The sequence below is a fragment of the Haliaeetus leucocephalus genome, unplaced genomic scaffold, assembly GCF_000737465.1.
Source record: "Haliaeetus leucocephalus isolate CR32 unplaced genomic scaffold, Haliaeetus_leucocephalus-4.0 Scaffold395, whole genome shotgun sequence".
Classification (NCBI taxonomy): Eukaryota; Metazoa; Chordata; class Aves; order Accipitriformes; family Accipitridae; genus Haliaeetus; species Haliaeetus leucocephalus.
In genome coordinates this window covers 812,109-824,252 of record NW_010972831.1, presented here as the reverse complement: position 1 = coordinate 824,252, position 12,144 = coordinate 812,109, and the positions used below count along the sequence as shown (strand labels likewise).

Here is a 12,144-nt window from a genome sequence, read left to right as displayed (position 1 = left end):
CAACGCTGCAGCCTGGGTTTGAGCCGGTTACCGGCTTTTTATTATTTGTGCTTTCTTAGGTAAAAATCAGGAAAGATTACTGCAGAATAGACCCGATTAAATTAGACCTGACCATCATGGAAAGAATGAGCTTTAATCTTACTTCCTTCACCTCTTACTTAATTCCTTCCCTATTCACAGTGGATTTCTCTCTTATTCACTTGAATCGGAATTGACTTCTTTGCTTTAAATTCAAAGGTGGGCCAGATTTCTTTCCCCCTACAAAGCCCAGCACAGTTCCTGTTTTTCCAGGCCATTTTACTAATGCACGTTCTTTGTTCCAGTTATTATCCAGCCTGACCTCCTACAGACTAACTGGCTGAATGTTGAAAAGCATCCTCTTTACATATATTAATCTGTTTTCTAACATTCTAGTAGCTTTACCTAAAGACCAGGTCATGCTTTTTATAGGCTCCAATGGTTGCGGATGTTGTTTGTCCCCTGAAAACAAGGTACGATGCTTGTGCTGGTGGGTTCCCCAGCAGATACCTAACACCACTCACTTCTGGTTACAAGAAAACACATTGATCGTTAGAAAGGGAAAGGAAAGTACTGAAGCAGATTATTGGGCCTTGCTTTGCTCCAATGTGCCCAGATTTTATAGCAGGGTACCTTCATGGATATGTGGACGGTCACTCCAGATTTAAAAGGGTATAAAAGGGCAGGTCTTGCCCTAATGTTTGCAAAGATACAAGACCCACTGGAAACCTCACATCTGAGCTAGGCTGTGAAAACTCAATACATTTGGGCCAGTTCTGTTTTGAACAGTGTAGCGCTCTCCTAAAAGTAGGTTAAAAAATGTCACTCACTTATAAGTTAGCTGGCAGCCTAATTTTGACCTCTTGGAAGAAAGAGCAGTCTTAATTAACTTGATCTGAAGAACAGTAGTTCCCGCACGTTATGGTTGTGACCTCTGTTACATTTCAACGACTGGGACCACACTAGATTTAATAGCAGATTAAACGGAGTTTGTGGGATTTATCACCTTGCTTACACCAGCTGAAACCTCAAACGTGGTTGTCACAGGGAATGGTCTCCACTCTCCCACAACTTCACAATCATACTATTTACTTGCATTTAACACAATTACCTAATAAGACCATTCTCTGAGCACATGGAACCAGTGGAAACAACTTAGAGCTTTAGGTAGATACAGAAAGATGTCGACTTCCTCACTTAGACTTCCCTGAACAACTCCTTCCTTGAGCCAAACCCAAGGTAAATAAGCTTTTGAACTAAGGCCATTGGACTAGGTAGGTACAAGCACCTTTGCTGCTAAACACCACTAATTAGAGTCAAGAGATACTAAGACAAATCTCAGCTTAACATGACACATCTGGGGCTCCGGATGCGTGTTTCAGGTCTGAAAGTAAACAAACACAGGCACTGAAACCAATGGATATCCACAGGAAAACTTCATTTTTAGGATAAGGCCACTGGAATGTAAACAGCAGGGCTGGAATTTAAGAGGTGACTCCAGAAGTATGTATCCTGCATAGTTCAATACAATATCAGATATATACTAACCACATGAGGAAAAGTGGGTTCGCTTACAGGCACTGAAAATGAAGATTCATAAGAAAACCCCTGGATCTCACTGCAAATTCAAACATTTAACATTCAGTGAGGAGCAGAAAAAAGCAAACAAAAAACCAGACAGTGTGTTGTACTTTGTTTTTATAGAATTTTTACAATATATTTCTCTTCATTTGCATATTTTACCCACATCTGTAGCTTTCTTTTTACATGTTGAACTGAACTGGAATAAATCTAACGGTCTGATATATTTTAAACAACTGATAAAAATTGCAAAGTAGTAAACCCGTAAGAAAAGAAATTATAAAACTCTCTTTTTTAAGTGTTTAATGAAAGCAAGTCAAATGTATTATTAGGAACAATATGATCTGTTTTAAACACATCATAGGTGATTCAGGCAGGACAACTTTTTTTTTATATTAGGCACATTTTTTTCAGCATACCTGTTTTCCAGACAGTTTTATACTATTCAATAATATCATCTGCATCCACTTGGAACTGCTGCAGGATTTTCAAAATATGATTGATCATGAATATTCATTATTGGTATTCTCTTCCTCTTTCTTTAAAACTATCAGAAGAAAAAAAAAATCAGTGTTTCTTGTCTTTTAAAAAATCTGTAATGAATGATTGAGTTGTAAGGCAGCAACAGATTCAGTGTCAACTCAGGTCACAGTCCTTCAGTTCCATCTAGTGGGTAGAAATTATATTTAGTGGACACTGTTCCTAGACAGTCCCTTCAGGGCAAGATGACTGACTCACAAGGCCAGTTACTGCTGGTAGAGTAAGTTAAGTGGTACGCCTAGTAAGGAACACTGGCCATTCCTGTGTCATCCTTGCAGCCTCATGTCTTCATACAGAAAGCAAAAAGACAGTCCAACGGAAAAAAATGTGAATATGATAGAGCCATGACAGGTTCTATGAATGGTTTATTTACAGTCTTCATCCCTGATGCGAAAAAAGAAAAAAGCCTTCTTTCACTAAAACAGGCAGATCTCAGCAGCATGCTACATGCCTTAGCAAATCAGCCCATTGCATATCCTTGACCGCTTAGCCATGGATTCACACTGAGGCAGTGAATATAAAGTCCTACTGCTCAAGAAGAGCAATTTCAAAATGCTCACCTGTCCCATTGATACGAATCCCTAAAGTAGACTTCAGAATGTCTCATTTTGGTGCAGCAGTTCCCCATTCCCAGAATCTGTTCACGCTATTACATAGTGTGAAACAGTTGGTTCCTCAGGGGTCTCTTGGACACCCCTGCAGTGAGACTGCAAACTCGAATACGTTACTCGGATGTGGGAACAAAATGATCCATGCATTAAAGATATGCCACAACTTTGACAATTCCCTTCCCATCGTGATCTCATTCAGGAAGGAAGACGGGCTTTAACCTTCAACTACAGTATACACGAGGAGAGGTTTCAGAGCAGTATCTCTCCACCTCCTTTCAGTCTTTGATAAATAGTACGTTTTTCCTGAATTCTGGCATTCTCATTTGCTAAGAGGGCCACTCCACTCCTGAAGGCAATGGCTTCAGCATAGTGCTCCTTGGTCTCCAGTTTTAAGTCTTTCAGGCAGAATAATCACATTCTGATTCGACCTCATTCCCTGAAGCAGCATTCACTTTGCACTCACCTGGCTGAACAGAAGTGAAAACATCTTTAACTACAGCACTAGAGGCCATCCAAAAACCAGGGAGTGTATTACTGCACATTTCCCTCTCAGAGGGAGATTCCCTTAAAATTCCAGCCCCAGCTGCTAAGACCATCGATTCAGAGGTCATCCCCCAAAGTGGTGCTCCTGTGCACATTGCTATTTAGGCACCAGTCACCTTTTGGACAAGCAAGGTCAGTAAGTACATTCCCTTCTGACAGAGCCACTGCCTTTACACAACTTGCATTCAGTTACTACTGAAGCTTTTGGTTGCCTTTTCTTCACACCCTAAGGTTGAGGTGAGGAAGGGAAGAAGAAAGTAATTAGCATAAAAAGTTCTCCAAATTCATACCTGACAAGACCAGCTCTACATACTGTATAACAGGATACAAAAGACACCCCCAAATCCTTCTATGTTCTTTTTAACTCTTTGGAAAGGGAATAACCAGCGTAGTTGAGCAGGAAGAAAGCCAATTTATTTCAGCATAGAAGGTCTGCAATTCATTCCATGGTCAATAAGAGTAATGCAGTTATTGCTCTATACGGTAAGACTGGATCGATCATTAACCCCCACCCTGAGTGCTGGGAGTCCAGGTTCCCAACATAGCCAAGAAGGACCTCCTAAGCCAGTAGTATTGAAATAATTAAAAGAAAAAAGCCTCATGAATAATTTCTTGTAAAGATGTGATCTTCAAGAAACATGTAAGTTCTTCAGTTCTTCATATTACCACTGCTTTGTGAATGGAGGCCAGCCTTTGCTCTCTGCACTAGAATAATATACTATTTAGAATAACACATTGAAGATAAATTAAGGTAAGAATAGATGATCCAGCTGATCGAATCAAAGAACAGGAGAAACATTAACCTCTTGCACGAGGATGCTCTGAAACTGGAATCCTTCAACTGCTATGTGAATCACCCAGAATTGTTTTAGAACCTGTAGTTTAGTAAGAATTCTTTTCCTTGGGTAGTAGCCTTCAAAGCAAAAGCAAACATGACAGGATTCAAGTGTGGACCATTTCTGCATCTGCCCACCAGATTCTCGTTTGCCTATTTCACTTCAGTGATATATAATAGATGCTGCTGACGGCATCACTCCGAGTTCAGCAGTATTTCCAAAGCTGTCACGTTCCATCAATCAAGTTTCCTTGGGAGCAGATGATACCAATGCGGGGGCCTTCCATTCTCATACTTCAGCTACCTTCTTTCATTTACTTCCTCTGAATAAAAAAAATATTGTTCTGTTTACTCTAACATGCTACAATATGTGCATACATAACTGTAGGCGACACGTGAGTTACTTCAAGATGTGCTTTTTCATTGAAGTGCGCTTTTACTTTTACAAATTCTACATCAAGGTGGAAGGAAGGAAGGCTGCAGAGTGCTCATACACTGAAGCTGAAGGAACTTTTCCTGAACTGAGTTAAGATGTTTGTTCCAAGGTTCCTATGGACAAACTACTCTATCCCATGCACTCCGGCCTGAGCCAGTATTAAACATTCCAGAAACTTGTTGATTTGTTTGGATAGTTAATGGCAAGGCTGATAGCAGCAATGTTTTTCAGGGCCTAGAAGAGAGAAGGAGAAACAAAGTCACATCAAAGATTCTCTCCCCAATCCAAACCTGTTAAGAAATGTTGTATGAAATTAAACAGAAATAGATAAATAACCATCCCGTTTCTACCTGGTCATCTCCTAGGATTGCAGTAATTGTCACGCATCCAGGTAGTTTCAGCAAGGCAACTGCATTTCCAGTTGCTGAAAGACCAGCCCCCTTCCCCATTTCCATGTTTTGGCAATTGAGAGGTCAGTTTGGTAAAACAGATATACCTGATTACACCCAACAGCCAGTTTGTGGCACACCACCTGACTATTAAAGGAGAATAGCATTTGTGCGTAGTTCATTCATGAATTTCAGGAGGCCTGATGGTATTGTGAAGCCCAAGTACATTCATGTCTATTTTATAAAACTCCACTGGGCCGTCAGAAATCATTCATTATCTCTGTCTGCCAGAAAAAAATATCACAAAACCACACATCTCCGGGGTTGTGCAATCTTATTACCTGTGCTGTGCAGCGATGAAGATGATCTTCAGTATTTAAGGCAAGCAAATACTCCTGTAGAGATCCAAGCTCCTGCAGCCAGAAAGCATTCAATGAACACCAATGTTTCTACCAAAGATATCATCCTACTATTTAACATTAAAATGCTGATTGTTATAGCAGGGCCAAGAACCAAAGGTATCAGAACTACACACAAGACTCTCCTGGACTAGAACACAATTTGTGACCACAGAAATCGGGTCATTACAGACCATTCATATGTGATGTTCAAAATCAGCTCAAGGAAAACCACATTCAGATACCTTTAAATTAATTATTAAATCAGCACTCCTCTCAGAATAAAGAGCGGTTTTAGGGCCTGCTGCCTTAATTGCACAAGGAAGAGTCATGACTATTACTTAAGGTCCCACGATGGATAAGGCAACTGTATGCTCCTCTACTAAAATTTGCTACCAGATTCCACAAGAAAAAGTTGTTAATGTTTCTGAAGCATTTAACGTTTCTAAAGCTCTGACAAACTTTGCCATGATAAAGGAAAACTGCATTTAGTTTAACACTGAACTACATATCATTCCCAGCACTGGGGAGAGGAGGGATACAAATATAGGAACTGCTTACAGTAACTCTGTTTTCTGTAACAAAGAAGAGTTCTGCAAGTGCACGATGAAGAGGAAGGAGAATACCAGGCTTGGCCACGTCATGACACAAGTTGTTTTCCATATGGGTGAAAAGCTGCCAAAGTGGCTTCAACAAGGTGAGGTCACAGTCCCTGAAAAAAAGTAATTCAAATGAAACAGTGATGAAATAGTGAGTAACCATGATCTTATGCCTGTTTCAGGGGCAGGGGGGAATGACAAAAAACAAACAAATTTAAGAGAACAAAACCATACAGTTTTGACAGTTACATGTATAAATAAAGGAAGAAACAGAAGAAGTATTTTAAAAATCTCAATTCTGTCAGGTGTTTCAGCACAATTAATTTCATTCTGAATCAGTGAAGTGGAGAAAACCTTATATCCATGAATATGCCAAAATGACTTTTCTAAAACTGCGTGGCCTCTTGAAATAAGGACTTTAAAATAACTATATACATCACTTTGCTAAATGCTCTAGCTCCACTGCTTGAAATTATACAATACCGGTGATGCCCTCGTATAGGGCAGACAGACAAAAATTGACAAAAGCTTTACAAACAATTCCAGCCCTGCCTCCTTCCTACTCCTGAGTTAAAGCTAGCTAACCCAAATGTCACTTTTATACAGATAGGATGATACGTATCAGGGGGGAAAGGAGGGAAATTCAATTTCAGAATCTACCATCAGATTAACACACGAAAAATATTAAATATTATAAGCACAATGGAGACTTGATCGTTTAGCAATTAAATTTGTTGTCCACACAAGAAAGCAGACATTTTCTGATGAAAAAAAAACTACAGGAACTTGAAAAAATAATAAATCCATGATTACAAGTAATACCAAAATCAGTTTTTCAGACTTGGATGCAGATTGGTGTACCTAAAATTTACAGAGTCAAGCAATGGTTTTATGCAATTGTCCATTTTTATCACTATATGTGAATATACTTTTTGACTTCTCTTTATCAAAGTAAGCTAGTAGGATGCTGTTATTTTCATGATTTTGCTTGTTCTGAACTGAAAGGACATAACCGAGATAAATGTCAGCTTTCCAGCATTGTTGTCTGTTTCCAGCATTTCCATTGAGTTAATGTGACTATACACATTCGCAAAACACTATAAAAGCTCAACATTTTTTTGAATGTGTATTTTCCTAAGAAATACCCATGCCAAACACACTTAAGCATTAGCACACCTATCCTTTCTAAAACTAATTACAGGCTTAGCAGTACAACTAAAAATAATAATTTCAAAGTTATTTACTTTATAGAGAATTAGATCATCATTTCACCAGTTTATTATTCCATCCTCACCCTAATTCTGAAGTATAACTAATACAAAGAAAATAAGTTTCTAGAAAATGGAAATCTGTGTTTTGTCCTGTTTCACGGTGATGTTTTTCTTTACAACCACATTTGAATTCACTGGACCTTTTTTAAAAGCCAAGAAAGAAGAGAAAATGTTTTCAAAAAATCCCTTAGAGTAAGTTTCTGCTATCAAGGCCCTGTGAACTGTATCCAAAAGGCAAATTAAGAATACCTACTTCAAATCATGGTTTTCTGGCTTCAAAATACTATCAGCTTAATCGCTTTTTCTTCTCCTGCCCTTTGCCTTTTAGTGTACAATGTAGAACAGTGCACTTACCTCTGGGCACTGCACTGCACTATCTTCAAGAGCAAGTGGATAGCCTTCAGACGCTGGTGACCAGTCTGACGGCATGCTACGCCGACCTGCCATTCCCAGATTTTGGCCAGTGGGAGGTGAGGAACTACCCTTTCCTCAGAGAGCATCTGCTTTAGAATTTCAAACCCTGGAAAAAAAAAAAAAATTCAAACAGCTGTTGCTTTTGTAGGGAACCATTCTGTTCATACATTCAGTTTTCTCTTCTCCATATACTAAGTATTGCTCTGGCAAGCAAGAAATATCAAAGAAAAATACCAAACAAAAATCTGAGATAATTCTAGATTACATCCTGATAATGCAAGTCTTTTCTGGGGCAAAACTTAGATAAAAATTAGGAAGAATCCTACCTGAAATTAAAATTTTCCTCAAATAAGGCAAACAAAACACAGGTCTTCACTATTATGTGATATGCAGTAGAGCTTTGCTGATTGCAACTCATCCACCAGCCTCAGCTTCATTAAAAATAAACTCTAAAATAAACTAACAAAACCTTTCATGCTATATCTAGAAATTAGATGCAGAACCAGCCTATTTTACTGGATAACTACTTTTTAAAAACACAATTACAATTATTTCTGTTTCCAATTACAGCACCCTGAACTGTTTACCACACCCTGTGTGTAATTACTGTCATATAATGAGACTTTGAATGCAAATATCATGACTACAATTGTTATCTCCAAGTCTCTGTGAAGATTTGGTATTCCTAGCATAAGAGTCACAGCAAGTAAGAGATGTTAGTCAAGTTTCCACTTGAACAAAACTAATCACGTTATTTCCAAAACATTGGAGAAAGCAAATTCTAAGTCAAAAAAAGGGATAATCACAAGTCTGTCAAAGCTCAGCAAAATAACTTCAAAAAGTCCTTTCCAATACCTTCTGAGCAGTGCTTACCTGTCTGAAACCTTCCAAGATGACCTGCTGTCACTGTAAACTTATAACCCCACTCAGTGTTACTCATGTCAGAAGTAAATCGGTAATAGAGTGTGTCTCCTGCGTACAAGGAAAGGAAGAAAAATCCACATTACTACCTCCTGAGTTAGTTTTGCTATCACAAATACAATTCAAATGACAAGTCTGTCATAAATTAATCCTAGATATTGTCATTCAAGAGAGGTGATCTTTTTGGTAATTATGAAATCACAGAACAGTATGATAAACAGGAGGCTGAAACAAAACACAGAAGGGTTTCCACTGTATAAAGACACTTACAAGGATAACGTCTCTTATATTTTTGTCAACTACACAGAAAAAGAGGGAGTTAAAGAAACTATATACCATTACACAGTTAAACTTCTCTTTTCCAATTGTGTTATGGATCAGTTATGACTTATAAAAAAAGAACCGTTACAGGCAGACAAGTTCACAGTCCATTAAACAAAAGGTTAAAAAAATATGAAAGTCAAGTTGTACTGCTTTTACATGTCAGAAAATTAAATTGCACTCTTTTACTCTAGGGAACAAAACTGTTAAACATAACCACTTAAAAGTGGAAGAACTGTCAAAATGTTTGACCATTTTACAATCAGGCAGTGAAACATTGAAGAAGTTCTTGTCATTGTAGCATCTACAGCTTCACAGAGATCAACACTGGTAGCTAGCTGTAATGCTAAACAAAACATACGCTTACCTGTTTTGCTCTCTAATATTAGATCTGGTTAAAACTTAGAATTTCCTTCTGTTCCATGAAAAATCTTATCACCCTGGGACAAGCATGCTAGTTCTCATCGGGCAGCAGAATTTTCAAAGTTTCACGAAGAAGAAGAGTTTTGAAAACATTTTTTAGGATTTAAAAAAAAAATTAAATATCTAAAAACCTGTTCCCCTTTTCATCGTGAAATGGAGCCATTGCTCTCTCCTACTCCTAGGGGTCTTGAGAAAGCCCTGCCATCAAAATTAAAAGCCCAGAAGCCTTCAAATGCCTGGTTTGAGCTAAAACCTGCTGAGTGAAATCAAGAGCTTTAATCCAGACAGCCTTGGGTGGAAATGAAGTTTCAAAAGGTGAAACTCAAGTTTCATGGCCAAGGCTGCTCCAAACAATGGGCCTCAAAGTTCAGTTTCTTGGCAAATCTCTGCAACTGTTTGGGAGGAAGAGGACAGAAAGAATGTCATAAAAATCCAAAGTATTTCTACAGAGCACACATTTGCTTCTAACTAGCATCTTGTAACCCAAACCGCTTTGCTAAGAAAGTTCCTAAATCTATTTACAGCTACTGACAGTACTCGAAGTCAAAAGCTTCCTGCAATGCCACAGCGCTCAGTGGGTTAAAACAACGTAAGAGGCATGGGACCATGCAGTCCTTCAGCTCACTGGCATTTGCTACTGTGTTATCAAAACCACACTTAGAGAACACTGACTGAAGCTCAGAGTGATTTTTTTTTTTTCAGCTATGCTATGTGGCAACAACTGGAGACAAGGCATTGGCACACATCCTTATTTGCTCTGAGCACTAGTATAGCACAGAGACAAGAGATAAGCCTATCTTTTTTTTTAAAGTGTGCTTCCTGTGGAAAGTAAGACAAGGCAGAAACAATGTAAGTGAATATCATGCAGAACAAGGACTGTGTTAGAACAGAATCAAGATCAAAATTTGTTTCCAGCACTTAAGTGCATGCTTTGACTGAGGCATGGAAAAAAAAGGTCAAGTAGCAGAACAACAGATAAGCCTACTTTTAAGAAACAAATACAAGAGCAGCACGTCAGAGCAAACAGATTGGGACAAGAAAAGGATTTTCTTTTCCCACACTTCTCAGGAACATCCATATTTAACTGTCATCTTTCAGTAGTTTCTCTCAAGAGTCCTGGATACCAGCAATATCCTATACATTTGCACTTTGAAATACTGCATATTCACCTGGAAGCTCAAAATCATTCCATTTCTGCGGAGACCCACTGAAGCTGTGCCGGTCCTGCTGGAAATCACTGCTGCTGGACATGAGCAACTCATCACAGCCTTCTTCTGTATTACACTGAGAGTCAAATTTGATTGAGAGGTAGATAGCACCAGGAATGTGAACTTTATCCTAAGAAATAAACACATGATCTTTGCATACAGTAATGCTACATTACCAAGAAGCTACTTAACTTTCACTGTATAAACAAGGGAGATATAACAAATATTACAGCATCTCCATGGGAAAAAAACCTCTTTGATATTTTTATCTGGAGCTAATTTAACAAAGGTAAAGCGTGGCCTATTGTTTGCATTAGCTGTTAAGCATGTCAAATTAATTGCTAGCCATGTTTTTGTTTTCTAAAAGCAATAATTGTTGCTGATACTGATCTCATTGCCAGAACCTAAAGGTTTGTATGCATTTTAAAAATAAAAATCAGAAGAGTCAGAGCTGCAGGGAAATTAAAAATCCCAAGACTGCCCAGAGAGAGACTTACCAAACCATATTAGAAAAATGCTTTCAAACAGTATCAAGAAAAGAAAATCAGAAACTGCTTGTGTCAGGAGAAGATAGTCTAAAATGAGAAATACAAGAAAAAACAAAAGACTCCACTCCTAGCTTTTGTCTAACAGCACAAGGGAGTAACAGGCCAACTGAAACAGACCTTTGGATGAAAGGGTAGAAATATTTGCTCATTAAGGCCCTGAAACCATTTAAGAATATGATCTTCTTCAAACACATGCATAGTAAAACCATTTAAGTTATGCACTTTTCACATGATTGAATTAGGACTACATTAAAGTGCCTTACTGAACACATTTCTTCACAGGGCAAGGCCTCAGTCATCTGGCATCAGCTTTTTCAAAAGCAAGACTGAACAGATATTCCACAGGTGCTTCAAGCACAGAAGTCCCAGGGGTACACACATGGAACATTGTGAGACTTCTGCTCCAACCACCTTGATGTTTTTCAACTAGTCATCAAGTCATGCAAATCCACTGCACTGTAATGCATGTATAACTTACCTCAAAATTAGTATTGTTGTTATAAGGATGTTTAGATTCACGCATCTGGACCGCCATTCCAGGTTCCTCCATGAACTGGCAAGCTGTCAATGCCATCGTTCCTAGCATGCTCTCACTGCACCCATGCAGTACTTTCTGTAGAATCTGGGGAGAAGCAACACGTCATGTAAATACAATTTGCTATCAAAACAACATTTACAAACATACATGCTGGTAACTGACATGAGTAATTTCTAGCCACACAACATTTTGGAAGAGAGAATCGAGCTACTAGCAAGAAAAAAGACAAATTCACAAATCATGTCTACAAGCGTCATCTCCATAACTGCAAAAGATTTTACTCTACCTCTGTTCCAGATCTTTCAGTCTTTATCTGATAAAAACACGAGAGCTATTAGCTACATTTCTTTCCACAAATGCTAGAATCAAGGCTAATCCATAAAGTAATTAACAGTAAACTAAAGCTGTAAACAAGGAAGATAAACAACTTTGTTAACATACTAAACAGACACCTTTACCTTCTATACCTACAGGTTCTGATTCGAGTAGAATATATCATACGGTTTTGCCTTCAAAATGTACAACTGCATGCGTAAGAAGGAATGATTAT

General features: G+C 38.4%; 1 protein-coding gene across 1 annotated transcript in view; it reads right to left on the bottom strand.

The window, feature by feature from the left end:
• Positions 1-1,703: 1,703 nt before the first annotated feature.
• The window catches only part of ZZEF1 (zinc finger, ZZ-type with EF-hand domain 1), a 56,376-nt gene continuing 45,935 nt past the window's right edge, over positions 1,704-12,144 (bottom strand). The window contains exons 49-55 of the mRNA XM_010573898.1: positions 11,535-11,678; positions 10,470-10,638; positions 8,509-8,607; positions 7,576-7,741; positions 5,913-6,063; positions 5,295-5,366; positions 1,704-4,798 (exon numbers count right to left, since the gene is read on the bottom strand). Of these exons, the coding sequence (XP_010572200.1) occupies positions 4,724-4,798; positions 5,295-5,366; positions 5,913-6,063; positions 7,576-7,741; positions 8,509-8,607; positions 10,470-10,638; positions 11,535-11,678 (876 nt within the window). The 3' untranslated portion in view covers positions 1,704-4,723. The remainder of the gene's footprint in view (positions 4,799-5,294; positions 5,367-5,912; positions 6,064-7,575; positions 7,742-8,508; positions 8,608-10,469; positions 10,639-11,534; positions 11,679-12,144) is intronic.